At 38.5% G+C, this 16,173-nt stretch overlaps 1 protein-coding gene across 2 annotated transcripts in view; it reads right to left on the bottom strand.

Annotated features, from left to right (window-relative positions):
- The window catches only part of LOC108572507 (GAS2-like protein 1), a 94,534-nt gene that overhangs the window by 27,699 nt on the left and 50,662 nt on the right, over window positions 1-16,173 (bottom strand). For both annotated transcript variants that reach the window (XM_017934763.1, XM_017934764.1), the window contains exon 3: window positions 15,193-15,717. In XM_017934763.1, coding sequence (XP_017790252.1) covers window positions 15,193-15,717 — 525 coding nt within the window. The remainder of the gene's footprint in view (window positions 1-15,192; window positions 15,718-16,173) is intronic.

The raw sequence follows: 16,173 nt of genomic DNA, 5'->3' as shown, positions 1-16,173 counted from the left end.
ATCAATATTTTGTAATATTCGTAAATTAAATAAAATGAAAAGTTGGAATTTTTTTTTGAAAGGAAAATTGAATCTTTGTGAAATCTGAAAATAATATTTTCCAATTTTGTAAAGAAGATAAAATTGAATATTTAAACTTTCTTTTTTCAGAAAAATTCAAACTTTGTTTATTATTCATTTTATCAAATTTCATATCTAATTTTGTGGATTGTCGTATGAAATCGTCAATTCGAAGGTTTCTTACAGAAGTAAATTTGTAAAGATTATTCTTTTCCTTAAGATTGACTGTTTACGGGACATCGATAAGTTTCTATTCAGTTCAAGTATGCTCAAAGGCTTCCGGCAAACGTGAATCCTATGTGTTTACGTGAAATTCGCCACGCCAAGCTTCGCCGAATTCTCCACCCACGTGTCTGCTTGGACAGCATAAGTAAAGTTTCAAAAGGAAATTCCGTATTCAGAATTCCACCTCGCTATTCTCTTGGAAAACTTCTTCGAACGAACGCCAGACTAAACATTCTGGATTCGATAATACTCGTCCGATATCTTGACACAGTCTTTAAAAAAAATATCTTTTAAAAATCTACCCTTATACAGTAGAATCCTTTCACGGACTACAAATATTATCTGGCACCTATTATCTGCGATTCCAAAAAAATTCGAAGAATCATTCAGATGTGAAAAATTATCGAAGGCATTGAATTAAATACTCTCGCTAAATACCCCATCGATAGAATTTCAAAATTGCTAAAATTTTTTGAAAGTACTTGAGAAAATTGTAAAAAAATATCAAAGTACCTACGTGATCTGAGTGAGTGTTCTATAAATATGAAATTAAAATTTTTCAAAAATCTACTCCCTCTAAAATTTCAAATAAAATTACACAAAGTTTGAAGTATGCAAGAAAATTGTAGAAAGTATCGAAGGAAAGTCGAACGGACGAACATTTTTAGTTCGTTCGTTTCCGATTTCGAGCGGGTATCGGCGCGGAGGACAGGTGAATTCCCGCAAACACGACACCCCGCGGCGCAGGTTTTATGGCGGAGGCCAGCAGCGTCGCGGCGCCGGCGTCTCTGCAATCAATACGTCGCGGCGCAACGTCCCGCGAGCTCCGACCTCAGCTGTTCGCTCTCCGCGTCCACCCATGTTCCCTGCGTCGCGACGCCGTCTTATTTCCTCCCTTCAAGATGTCCAATTTCTTCGATTCTCCAATTTATCCAAACTTCAACACACCTCGACGATTATCGTCGATTAACTTCTTCCAAATGTACCCATCATTTTTAGGGATAATTACAGTTTTTACAGTGGAACAATTCGAATATGTACCGAAATTAATTGTGAATAAGCTAAGTCATGAACTCAACGTATCTTTCCAGAACCTTGAAATAGCTGTTCGTCAAAGTGAACAGAGACAGTCAATCTCTAATACTTGGCTCTGTATACTTTCCTCCGAACCCTCCCTCCTCGGTTTATCTCGATCACTGTAAATTTCAAATTACCTCACATTAATTGGTTTTTTGCCAATTTCTTTTGTTTTGCCTCCAACGACTCTACTTACTTAATGCCCGGTAATTACGGTAATAATGGTAATTACAACTACCACAATTTACTGTAACATAATTCTATTGTTAATTTCCATGGCAGTATCTTATCTTCTTTTTGTATAATTGTGTTACCGCCATCGTAAGGATACTCGTCACATATAGTATTAATATATTGTATCTGTAATGGAAATTTATTTCCGTCAATCAATTTAAATAAATCAATAAATAATTTTTTCAAGGATTTGTAGCCACTTCGAAATGTATGCAAGATTAATTTTTTCGCAATCCCTCTTCACAGACGATTTTTTTAGAGATAGAAAAAGTGAAGTAATGTTTTGTGAAGCTATATTTTATTAATTTTAAATCGATAGGAATTAAATTGTCCTTCTGGTGAGGAGATTATGTGACGAACGAAATTATTCACTATATTTTCATATTTTTTCTATCACAAATATTGGAATTTTCAAAAGAAGAGGTTAAGTGTCTAACCTTTCAACAATTGGGATAATTTAATTGGAAAGTGATTGAATTAAATATTTCTTGAACGATTAATACTCTAACATGTATAGCCCGTTAATTTCCATAGAATAATTGTGAACAATTACATCGAACTTGAAAAAATGTGTGGACAATTTTCTTGCGTTTGAAAATCATTCTTTTTTAAACTATGAACAAATACGAATATTTGATAGCATATAAAAAGTATATTACAAAAGATTTCTGCAACCATACGTATTAGCCACCCATAACAATAATAGACCATCACAAAACGTGGTCACAATCCATCGATTTATTGTGTCTGCAATTTATTTTTGCTGTTGACAGTAAGTTGAAGAAGTTAGAATTTCTATTTCACTGTAATAATTTAATAAATTAATATCTATGAAATTATTTTTAACAAAAATTAAAATTTACATTATTGACGTTATGTGAATAATAATTTGACATTCTAAAGGAGAAAAATCGAATTGCGAAGAAAAAGGGTGAGCCATTGTTCAGAAATGAAAATTTCGTACGTTAAATCGCATACGAGAGTGGAAAGCAAACGAAAAGAGAATTTCAACGATTCCCTGCTTAGAAACGCCACTTGTCACGCCCTTTATTGGGAGCTGCCATTCATTTTATCTCCCGTCGCCTTTTTATCGTGGTCGAATCGTGATTCGAATCGAATTGTACGATCGCCACGAGCCTCGCTTTAAAAATAGCAGTCAGAACAATCGAATAAACATTTCGTGGGATGTCGCGGCGAATGACGATAAACCTTCACAGAAAACGAAACTCACGAGCATACTCCACGAAGCAGATTACTCATTCGTCCAATTCCAGTCAATTCTAACGCCATAAAACACCATGTACCAAGAAAAAATTCTAATTTTATCGAATATAATTAATCGAACATTCAAAGATATTTGCACGAAAAATATTTCTAATGTTTAATAAGCAACAAGTAAATTAAGAAAATATTTCATATACCAGTCAATTTGTTTTTTCATAAAAACCATAAGTAGAGATATTTGTATAAACAACGTTTAAAATATTTAATAAATAACACGTAATTTTAAGAAATTGAATTTCCTGAAAAATGAAATCGTCAAGAAAAATCCATGAAATATTCAAAACTGTTTCCACAATATTTTGTAATAGATATCTGACAAATAATATATGAAATGAAGGAATATTTTCCGCAAAAAGAACTCCGATAATATTCAATTTGAAAAAAGATACTCAACTGAAATATAAAAATTAAAAATTCAATTCTTGGAAAAAGGAGGAAGACTAAACAGTGATAACTGGTTCCAAACCCTTCAATCATCGCCACCTTCGTTTCACGCCTCGTGAAACCTGAAATCACCGTTTCCATCACTATGGATCGATGAATTTCGACTTGGATGCCAGTTTTCTAGCGAACGATCGCGACCTGTACCGTGAAATCTGATTTCTGGTCAGCGCACCCTCGTCGAGTCGGCAATCAAAGCCGTTTAGAAGCTCCTCGAGTGCACTTTATTGGAATAACCTAGATGTTGCGATCGAACGGGCCACGCTAAAGGTGGCAACTGCGTCAATTCTGCTTCAGGACCCTCGAGAGGGCTCGAGGGGCCAGCGGGACCACCACACGGGGTTACCGGGTTCTCCTGTCTCGATTTTTCTTTTAACTCGAGTACATGCTGGGGGAAGGTCGAGAGAATGCCGGTTCGTTTGCGTCTGGTGACGAATTATGGCGGAAAAGCGCGGCAGAATTCAGGTTATGCGAACGAGCGAATGTTTCGAGTGGTGGTTTTCTGAGTAACGAGGGCTTCGAAGTGGGTACAGAGAGGTGAAAACGAGAAAATTTAAGGTAAACTGTATTTTAGGTATTATAACATTTTTTTATCGATACTGGAAGTATATTAATTGTTAAGTTCATATATAAGAGGAGCTTTTGATTTGATAAAGATTTGAATCAAAGTTTGTTGAAATTGGTATGTCTAATATTATCAATGTAAACAACAATCTCTATGGTTATAACTTATGAACAATTGATAGCTAGATAGGCAACTGCATAGTTAAAATAGGACACCTCTATTGTTGTTCTGTGCTGTAACAGTGATAATTCTTCTCATTAAAGTTTCTCCTCTGTTAACACACTCTATGGATATAATCCATGAAGAAGTGACACCTATATAGATAGGCAACCACATAGGTAAAATAGGATAAACTCTGTGTCTATTAAGAATCTTCATAATACTAACTTAATAATAATTCCTCTTGTCAAAAGTTTGTTTTCAATCAATAAGATATATGACTAACCTATGAACAACTGATACCAAGATAGACTGCTATGTAGATAAAACAGGACATCTTTAATACCCTAAAAACCAATCACTCTGAACTTCCTCTTAACCATCAACTTTCCTATGAACACAACCATGGAACAACTGATACCTAGATAACTGAACCGCACTGTCCAAAAATAGAACAGCCATATACTTCTCCAGAAAAACCTCATCAGACACCGATCTTTCTCCATCAACATCCAGCATAACCACAACGATGCACCGTTAAAGTGCAACCAAAAGCAGCCGCGTGACTCAAGCAATGGAACCGACCGAGTGCCTGTGTCTCCAGCGTTGAAAGTCGCCGATAAACAGTGATTAGCTAAGACTCAGACCGCAGCCAGACCTTGCACGGCTCGGTAGCCTTCTCTCCGCGCTATCTCGGGCTAATTGCACGTAATAACTAACACGCCTGGCTCGAGACTTCACCGCCATTTATGGTAGTTTCTCGCGGACAGGCTCGCGGGATCAAAGGGAACGCGCTCACGCGGTTCTTTTCTTTTCTTCTCTTTTTTCTTTTTTTGCTCCCGCTTTTACCTTATCGCGAGAGTTTAAGTCGTACGAACGGAAGAAAAAGAAGAAGACAGAGAAGGTTATAGTCGAAAAGGGAGAAGGAATCTCTTTAATTTCTTTCTCTCCTCGATCGAACGTCCCCTCGCTTTGGCGGAGTAATTAACGATCAGCAATGACGAGAGCGTTCGCCGCCTTGGGCATAGGTTAGCGCGAACGACCTAGATTCGACTCCGTGTCGCGAATGCAGCGTATAGTCGGTGGAAGCGATATAGCGAGGTCGCACATTAAGGGGGCTGCTTGGTTTAATAATTAAAAAAATATTTTTTCATTCTTTTTTTGTCTGATTTGACAGCTTCAAGGGAAAGTCATACAATGCAAAGTCTGAACTCGTTTTTCTAAGAATCAAATTTTTTCGACCTGACACGACATTCTGAATAATTCGAAAAATTATGTACCGATTTACTTGAAACTTTGCATGCAACTTCGAAACAAGTGTCTCTATAGCACGAACTAAAATAATAATTGTAGCTTCGTTACTTTTTCTTTGGTGTTCGAAATAGTGTCTGACTTTTATCAAAAATAGACATTTTCATTTTATTAAACGAAGCCATTTCTGTAATTATTAAAATTCTCAAATTATTTAGTTATTATTTTATGTATTCGTGAAATTTATTTTTTTGAGTCTTCAGACCAAGCAATCACCTTAACTTAACGACTTCGCTGTATCGGTTCCTCCAACTATACGTTTTCTGATTGTGTTAAAATGCTGTTTAATGATGCCGGTTAGTATGAATGGGGAAGACGATTGGTTAGTCTGTGATGATTGAATGGATACAACAGAATTTTTCCTGGTATCAATTTAGAGAATTTTTCTTGGAATAGAATGATATTCTATTGAGATGGCTTTTAAGGTTAGGTTCGAGCGTTTAGGGTGATCGTGAGAGATTATGGAAGAATGGTGGTACGTTTATTGTCGAGGATGATTAATAGATGTGGAAATGGTGGTTCGTGGGAGAATTAGAATTGACGGTGAGCTATATAGTAATGTATGAAAGTAGGAGTTTTATCCCTTCGAATTAATGAATAATTAACACTAAAAATAAATAAAAAATTGAGGATCAATATTTTCCGACCATTCTAACCGAATACAAGATGCACAATAAACGAAGATAACCAAAGTATAATGGAAACAACACCTCGTTAAAATTTCCTTGGAACAACCAATAAAAGTTCGAGCCACGATACTCCAGACTGAAAGACCATAGTTTCCAAACTTCATCAGGTGAAAACTACTGAAGTATAATTGGAAGTTGAAACTGGCCAGGTTTAATCGCTTGAAAAACTTTCCTAGAGAATTCCTCGAGTTCGAAATTATCTTGGAACTTGTTACTCATCTCTTGATCGATACCGTCGACTCGATTAATTACATAACACTGACGGTATCGCGTTCGAACTACTTGGAAAGGCTGTTTCACATACTGTACGGAGGATTCCAATGGAAAAGTGAACTGTTCCGATGACTAACCGTGAAATACCATATATTCATATTTACGATAAAGACGAAATGCTTGAATATAGAGCATGGTTGCTAACTTTAGACGCCTGTGTGGATACAGGTCGAAATGAATCACGCGTCTTTTCAGAACACCGCGAGATATGTACACGTCACTGTTAACAACGTTACTCGGAAACACCGTGCAGAGTGTTGTATCGTTATATTTAGTAGAAACCGCGGGAAATCTTTCTGTTTGACGAGGGCAAATAAAGAGTAGTTGTAAAAGTTGATTGTGCCGTGAATGAATTCGTTCGTTTGAACATGTGTGCTCTCGTCACTATTTGCATTTGGAAATACTTTAAAATTAGAATCGAGTATGTTTCCGGGGTAATTACAGTATATTCTCCACAAGTGTCATTCCGCAAGGAAGCTAAACCTGACACTTGTAGAGTCAGGGACTACGTTTTCGAGCCTCGCGCCCGCCTTTGTAGTTTGCCGAACGTAGACAAGGACAGCGAATAAAAGATAAGGATGAAACGTGAGTCGAGGCAACCAACTTTTAATTAATAAATACCAACTTTTTTAATTTTACGTTTTTTTATCCCGAAATTTTTTTCTATTATGATTTGTCGAGCCGTGAAATCTCGTAAAGGAAACCGACTGGTGTATCGTTACACGCTTGACTGACAGCGAGTGAGATAACATAGGCGCAGACCTAGGCGTAGGATCATCTATACTGACACTTGTAGAATCCAAACTGACTGACACTTGTAGAGAATTTACTGTATTGGTACGGGAAAATGTGTCTAAAGGCTTACATCTATACTGACACTTGTAGAATCCAAACTGACTGACACTTGTAGAGAATTTACTGTATTGATACGGGAAAATGTGTCTAAAGGCTTGTCTAAATTATGATAAGGTGAAAATTAGAAGAAATTAATACAGGGTGTCCTACAAATTACAGTAAAATTAGTATTTTCTACTGTGATTGCTTTCAAATGGTGACAAAAGTTTAAGAGAATATACTGGGTGTACCTTAAAACAAGGCACAATTAAGATTCTTTCACTTGAACCAAAAGCACATATACGGCGTTCCACGAATCATGCAGAAATCAGAAATGAAAATATTCGACTGTCATTCATTCGAGAATGATTTTTATCTCGATTTCGTCTGACTGAAGTAAAATGTTGAAATATTTATTCATGGTGCAATCAAGAGGCGCAAAAAACAGAGAGGAATGTCTGTACAAGTTTAGTCGTACGTGCCGAAGCACACATGCACACACTCTCGTTTATTTGCCGGAAATGAAGCACACAGGTCAAATATCCGCAGAAAAATGTCGAAAAGAAGTTGAGCCAATATTATTTCACCGATAATGAATCGCCTTCTGATAAGGGCGGATTTCCAGATCGAAAATAAGAATGTGTAACGAACCCTGATTTTCCTTCAACGATAGTGCGAGATTATCAGCTTTAAAAATATCTTTCTTTTAACCTTGTTAATTTAAGAAACAATTCACAGATTATTTACTACAAAAATGAAATCTATCATTTCAAATTTTTAAGTTTTGTAAAAAAACAAAATTCAGACACTTTTCAAGTAGCTTCATTTAAAACTGTACAATACAAAAAAGAAACAAAAATACTGTTCTTTAACATTGTCAATTGAAGAAACAATTCACAAATTATTTAACATGAAAATTAATCCTATCATTTTAAGTTTTGTCACTTTCTGTAAAAAAGAAAAAAACAATGAAATTCAGGCTCTTCGAGTATCTTCATCTACAATTGTACAATACAAAAAAACAACTTTGCAAAAGGATCGAAATACCATTTTTTCAACCTTGTCAATTCAAGACACAATTCACAAGTTGTTTAATACAAAAATATATTGCACAATTTTAAAATACTGCATACAATTCTAATTTGCACATTTCCACAGTACTTATAATATGAAACAAAATTCCATCGAAGCAGGTCCCTCCTCGAATACCACCCTTTAAAACACTTTCACTAACTTTCACCCAGGTACATGAACCACCCCTCGACGTTCGACTCGTCTAAAATTCCCAATTCCTCCGTTCAATGAATTTTCATAACTTTCTGAGCAAAAACAACAAGCGTCAACTTTTTCTTAGCCAAGAAACGTGGTAAGAAAATGTGAGCAAGAATACGTTCCTTTTCCCACCCTGTATTGACCGTCCCTCGGCCAATTTGCGGCGTCGATATCCTCGAGGAGAGAAGAGCTCGTCCTTCGTGGAGAACTTGAGAACTTTGCGCTTGAACTTGATACGAAATGGGCTAAAAGGCGATCAATACGAGCTTTCGGCGCTTGCGATTTCGAAGCTCCTGGCTGGTAGAGGCCAGCCTGGAAGCTCGACGCGAGCCACCCATGCCTGTTATCATTATGGCAATCTCCATAGACATCGTGAAACTAAACGGAAGCAACGTCTAGACCAGAATTGTGAGAAACTTGTATGATGCACGAGAGTTTCAAAGTTTTTTTAAGTGAAACTTTTTGAAAGGATAAATGAGATCGAACAATTGTTAGTCTTTTCAGGGACACCAACGCATACCTACTATCCGGACATGAGATGTTGGCACACTACCTTCAAGCTGAAACAGCACAGGGGACAGGGGAATCATCCGCTCAACCACCAATTTAAATGACTGTAGTGTAACACCGACACCTCTACTCACACGCGTTGTCATTATTGGCTGACAATGAGTCGATCTGGCACACTACCTTCAAGCTGAAACAGCACAGGGGACAGGGGAATCATCCGCTCAACCACCAATCTAAATGACTGTAGTGTAACACCGACACCTCTACTCACACGCGTTGTCATTATTGGCTGACAATGAGTCGATGGCATATGAATAGAAGTTCGTCGCGTAAAGAAGAACGCGAACGAAACGTACTGAAAGTAAGATTTCTTAGAGGGGATTAGGTCGAGCGAGCGGACGATTTCCCTGTTCCCTGTGCTGTTTTAGCTTGTAAGTAGTGTGCCCACATCACATCTCCGCATAGTATGTGCACCTATTTTCAGTTTTCTTGAAAATTCCAATATTTTAAAATATTTCAATATCCTTGAAGATTTCGATATTCTTGAAAATTCCAATATTTAGAAAATTCAAACATTTGTGGTAGGTATACTTGATAAAGTCACAATGTTAGGAATACCATTTTTTTAAGGGAAAAATAAATTGAAAATTCAGGCTCGTCTGAAGGCTAGATTAGCAACAGAAATGCAAACAAAAATAGTTGTTCAGATTATTGCCATATTTTTACGATAAGATATCGTGAAATAAATGATACTTGAGAAGATATCCTCTTTGTAGGTCATATTAAGATAACCATCAAACACAAACTAACTGCAAAACTATTCATAAAATAACTACTCTAATAATATCGAATAACATTCAAGAATTGATTACAAATTATTCTTAAAATTAATACGTAAAGAATTAATAAAAAAATTATTCTTGTAATTAATTTATATAAGGAATTGATTAAAACTTTATTCTCACAATTAATTAATGTAAAGAATTGATGAAAAAATTATTCTTGTAATTAATTTATATAAAGAACTGATTAAAACATTATTCTTCTAATTGAACGTTTGAAATTTGTTGGAATTTTATTGTCAAGAAGAAGCACAGTACATCGAATCCTGTTCGAATGATTATTCATTTCACGAATGAACAATGTTCCTGCGAAATACACGAATCCGAAGTCTCGTTGCATGAGTGTCGAGCTCGAGCTTAAGCTATTCCAATGATTCACCATAAATAGGACCAACGCAACGTGTTTTACTGTGTCCACATAAGATAACCACGCTTGTCAGCCTTTCTCCAATCGATACTCCCCCAGTACAGAGCATTTTTAACGATTTAATTCCTCCTTGAACGCAATTCGCGGCTTAAGAGTGCGTTCGCGTGTAACTGAGCTCGATACGATTGGCCCAAATTTTTTCCGAACTACCGAACATTCGCCTATTGAGAAAAAAGAATAGGAATTATTCCGTAAGAGTGAAAAAGAGAGAAATTAACGTTTTCGCTGATTGAATTTTACACAAAGAATAATATCGGCCGGATGAACCACAAAAGTAGACTTTCAAGGAAATTTCAAAGCGGGATCGTAAATCATTTACTGCTTAAACGATCTATTCCAAGGAGGCTGGCGATTTTTTTGCCATCGTTCCTATCTCCACTCAGCCCATTAACACATCAATAAAGCCATTAGCGTTAAATTATGGCCAATTATCGGGCCCTGCCGGAGAATAATAAAATTCTGTCGCAGAGGCGGTACACATTCCGTGCGATTATAGTGTTGCGTAAGCAGCAACGCTCTTGTTTACACGGACGTTAATACTATTAAAGGTTCTTGCTCTTATTATCCATCGGCGAGAACAGGCTACTTTGCGGCTGCTAAAAATAGCCGTGCAACCTTACGTGGCCATTTTTCAAAGCACTTGATCTCTAAGCACTTGCGGAAAAATTCTACTCTGATACGTCTTAAAAGATTAAGTTATTCCTTTCTTTTGCAACATCCTGTAGAGTATCCGAATGTCTTTTCTTCTTTTTAATTTAACATAATCCTCCTTGAGCTTGAAATTTGTACAGAAACAAAATCTCAACATTTTCCCAGAAAGAATTAAAGAGTTGGCAAGTGTACTTTTGCAACACCCTGTAGAATATTCCAGCAACTTCCTAAATAGTCGAGCATATCTCCGTTCAACCTAGGCACCTGCTCACAAATCTCATTTTCACATTCTTGCAACAGTAATTACATTCCCTATCTGAAAACTCAATTTAATACGTTCCCTCGTTTTGTAACACCCTGTAAATTACTCCAACATTTTCCTAGCCAATCACATTTCCATCCAACCTAGCAATTAAAAAGAAAAAAAAAAACCACTTTCTCACACTTTTCCAACATCGATTAACCTTCCCATTTAAAAATTCAAATTGATAAGTCCCCTCATTTTGCAACACCCTGTAGAACAGTCAAACGCGACACCAGCTATCCGTGCACCCGCGTCAACGAAAAAGGGAAGCCTCCGTTGCAGCATCTATGAGCCGCGGCGCTGAATTTGATTATCCATACATGACTCCTATAGCAGAGGAGGAGAGGGGAGAGAGTTGAAGCAACACGTGGACCGTTCTCCATGAAACCGATCGACCTGTACAGATTTCCCTTTCGTCGTGCCCTTTATGGAACATTAGCTCACGGTACGGTGACACCGCCACCTGAAACGCCTGTTTGTATTCATACGAACGTGGTGGCGGATAAATCGCCGCGGCTGGACGACGACGAGTCACAACGCAGCTGCAATTCCGAATACGATTCACCGTAAGAAACCGTTTCCCGCCGCGCGTGCCATTCTCTCGCATGCAAATTCGCGGTGCTATCGCGACGAGGCAACGGGAACGCTGGAACGTCGTGAAAGAGGCTTTCCAGGCTTTTCGAGCGATACGCATCGGAAAAATCGCAGGGATCTCTTTAGAAATTGGCGGTTTCCATGGAACGAGCGTACAGACTTGTTCAAAAGTGAACAGTTAAACGCGAGCTTGAAGGAGGCATGGCTTGTGGTGGGGATAGATGTAGAGGAGCGGGGTAAAAGAGCTTTTTCTTTCTACTTTCTGATTCACGTACAGGGTGATTCAAAAACGTACGACAGTATTTTAAGTTTTAAACGATAAGTGTGGGGAAAAATGAGTTCAACTTCGTTGAGAGATAAAAACAATTAAACGATAATTTAACAGTTTCTGAATCACCCTGTATAGCACCTATTAGTTCACATTTAATTCCCGTCGATGTGTCGAATCTGAATGGTGGCAGCACGTCGCGATCCGACCGAAAAGAAAAGTGGCGCATGGTAAAATCGCCTGCATTCGTTCCACTGGAACAAATTAACGAGCGTTTCTTGTCGCTTTCGAAAGCACACACACGGCCTTTCAGTCGCATTAAAGCAACCAGACGCGGTTAGTTCCGGCTGAAACACGCTGGAAAACACCTCTAGTCGACTTTTTCGCGTCGCACGTCGAACAACGGCGCATATTTGATCGCATAACAGCGTGGATTTCAATTTAATAGGCCCCTTGCTCTTCTTAAACTTTGGTATAATCGTGCAAGTGTATTTTAGGGTTGGTAACCATTTTGAGGTTATGCGAATGTCGGCCATTTTGAATCAGTAAGGTTATGATACTTTAGAATACCTTCAATATAACATGATTAACATAAATTTGCCAAATTAGCTACCCTTTCCTACAATACTACATTTTGTCTTTCATTTTTTAGAAAAGAAAATAATTTGTCTGTTGCTGTATAGTACAGTCATGTGTATAGTTTAATACGTACACATCAGAATACGTAATCATTCTAATAACATCTGACTCATATGAAAATAGGAACTGACACTGAGAAACGGTTGTTTCTTCATGGTCTCAGATTCTATCTGGTTAATTTCGCATTTAAATCATCCGCAATCGGTTTTTATCGCATATTCAAAGGTCAACGAATATGGCGGCCAGCAAATCTGGAACCCGTTAGGCGGAGCGTCAGATTTCTTGGCGCCGGTGCATGAATTCTTGCGAGGATGTATCAGCAGATTGCTCTTTTCCCATTGAGACTAAATCCACGGCTCGGCTAAATCCCTCGGATGCCTAGGCGTGTTTTAAAACGCATACCGCGGATAACTGCACAAAAGGCGCAGGGAAAATGGGACAGCTTTGTTATTTTAATTTTCCAGCCAGATTGCGGCCGTCCCGTGTGGAAAAATTCTGAAACCCTCCCAGTCTGTGCGTGAGAAACATATTGTGCTTGAAATTTTTCTCTGCTTTCGGTATTTTAAGAATCAGAGGAATTCCTGGTGATTAGGTATCTAACAGAACATTAATGGGAACTTCAGTATATTTTCAATTCAATTAAATGGAAAATTTCACAAGTTTGAAGAATAAATATGAAAAAATTATCATTTCCAAGTATAATACAAAAATGTTAATAACTTGATTCCCAATTACCTTCTTAAAGCAAAATACCTAACGCTTGTAAAGAAACTAAATACATAACCTCGTAGAAATATTTGCACTCAACGTTACTATATCTATACACACAGCCAGATATCCGGCTCACCAGAACAAACACCAGCCACTGATACAACTTATCATCCATAACCTATCAACTATCCCCGATACTTCTTTCAAATGCAATCAAACACGAACCCGGACAATAAACACCAGAACCGCAGAATTCAATTAATGACGCCCTATCTAAAACACCGTAACTAACCTCTATGCATAGCGAGAGTCGCACAATGCGACCATAAATCCCTCTGGTGACCATTCAGGGAAAATTCTATATGCATACGCTTCCTACGGTAACCTCTAACACGAAGTGACCGACGCGCGGTGCAGTACGTGAAAAGTGGACAAGCGTCTTGCACGAGCGAGAGATCGATTCCCACGTGCATAGTACACAAGTGAACTTACGTATTTACGATCGAAAATGAAATCGTTTCGAGATCAGGGCAATTACGCTTGTTCTACCCACGGGACGCGAGCGCGTAACATTTAACCGGGTGATTTAATGCGCGTTTATAAATCCGTTTAGCGGTAGAAAACGCTTCGAACCGGCAACGAGACGCTTTTTGCTACGGCCTCATGCTAATACGATTTACGAGTGGCGCGCAAGCGCGGAAGAGAGTTATCAAGGCGACGTTTAAACTGTCGTTTCACATGTATGGACTGACCGTAGAGGCCTATTCACAGTGAGTTTTTTTTTTTTTTCTCCTCAAGAAGCGGTCCGTGGCCACCTGCGACGACGATACGTCACTGCGTCTTGTGACAAGACGCGGTTAAAAATCGCGTGAGTGAGGTTAGGGCGGATTTTTAAACTGCGATTGTGGTTGTGTGCGTTCCGGTATGCCGATTTGCGAGGGTGATATTGGAAAACTGTTAGAATGTATTGAAAATGGAAAATAACATATAGGGTGTTTTAAAATTGAGGTGAAAGTGTATGATGTGTATGGTCTATGTTGTGTGATATTGGTCGTGATAATTTGAATGGTTGAATTTTCAAACACGCGATGATACGATGCTTGTAGAAGTCGATATACAGGGTGTTTCAGATGAAGAATTGAACAGTTTCAAAATATTGAAATGTGATATACTTTGACACATTTGGAAATCAACATGATTAGAGAATATCAATTCATGTACCGGGTGTCTCGGAAGAGAATATTCTTTGGACTAGGAGTGTAAGCATACTATGTAGTACGTGGTCACGATAAACGATGAATTATGGATCATGAATTACTGGCGTTACAAAAGGGAATATCTGAAGAGACGCAGTTTTTTCGCCTTTCAACGTTCGAATAGGGATAAACCACTCTCTTATTCCTGATCTCGTGATATTCACGGTCAGCGGGGAGTACCGCCATAAATATGCTCCGATACACCTAAGAGCGCGAGTTATTTTACTAGTCTGGGTACATTATAGTCCCATCACTTTTTAAAAATACATGTGAAACAGACGGATCTTTGTCTTCGAATCGTGGATAAATAACAGATAAATAAATTTAAAACGTAAAAAAGTTTCTTTCATTTTCATTCTACCCGATGTAAATCATCCTACACATTGCACTACCCGACCTAAAAATATCGGCTCCCTCTTTCACATTGATCGATAATTAAATCATTCGTGAAATTTTGCTTCCTCCATTCTGTAATCTTAATTTTAACCAAACTAATCCTTATCCTTTCTACCGCCACCCAAATCATCCCACACCCTAAACTACGCAATCAAAAAACATCGACTCACCATTTCGTCCAGACTCTTCAAATCATTAGTAACGATCTGCGGCTGGGGTCCGTATATGAGACAAGGTTCCTCCTGCTGCATGTCAGCGTACTCATCGTCGCTCTCCTCGTTCGTAGTGTTACAATGTGCGCCGTTCGCCGCTTTGTTCTCCGCCGCGATCTCTCTATCGATCTGTCTCTCCATTTGCACCAACATCGGCGCCAACATTCCAAATTTCGCGCCCCTTCTCGCCACTTCCAAAAGACACAGGATCACGTGACGTTCGTTCTTTCGCATGATCAGGTCGTCCGTTTCGAATAAAAGGCACTCGATGATGCCCAAACTGTTGCGACACCAGCCGATGAAGTTCGAGACGTTGTCGCGGGCGAAGAAGGTGCCGGCCTTCGCGTTCGGCAGGAAGGCTACGTCGCTCAGCTGGCTCATCGGCAACGCCAGCGACGAGGTCATCGATCGTGTCATCGAGATCTTCCGAGCCTGTCGCCGCGCCACGTACTCCGCCGCCGACTTGCGTACGTTGTTCGCGTGCTGCAAGCAGAAGCGTAAACGGTACATGGTTAAAGGTGTGCGAGGAAGTCGTGAAGAAGATGGAAGATCGGTTCTGTGAATTCGAGGCGCGTTTGATGAAAGTTTCATGCGTTTATCTTTATCTGAATGGCGATTTCATTTGGAGTGGATGCGTTCAAACGTAGCTTGAATAAGAACCATACATTATACGATTTAACACGTTCGCTGACGTTAAAAAATCGCGAGGGACGTGTCGCGCGCCACCAATTTCTAAATACTTTTAGCCAGATACGTGATTTTTACCAAGATTTTCGTAGTAGACTTTTTGATCGGTACAACGTCGACAAATTGTCGACGATGGCACACGGGGTGCAAGTTATTCCGTGGGGACGTATTTATTTGAAATAAAAATTTATATAATAAAATCTTGTTTACCTAAGAATAACTTGCACTGCGAATAACTTCAGTTCTACATAA

This window comes from Habropoda laboriosa, unplaced genomic scaffold (genome assembly GCF_001263275.1).
Source record: "Habropoda laboriosa isolate 0110345459 unplaced genomic scaffold, ASM126327v1 scaffold65, whole genome shotgun sequence".
Taxonomy (NCBI): Eukaryota; Metazoa; Arthropoda; class Insecta; order Hymenoptera; family Apidae; genus Habropoda; species Habropoda laboriosa.
Note: the sequence above shows the minus strand (reverse complement) of the source record. Positions and strands in the feature narration are given on the sequence as shown.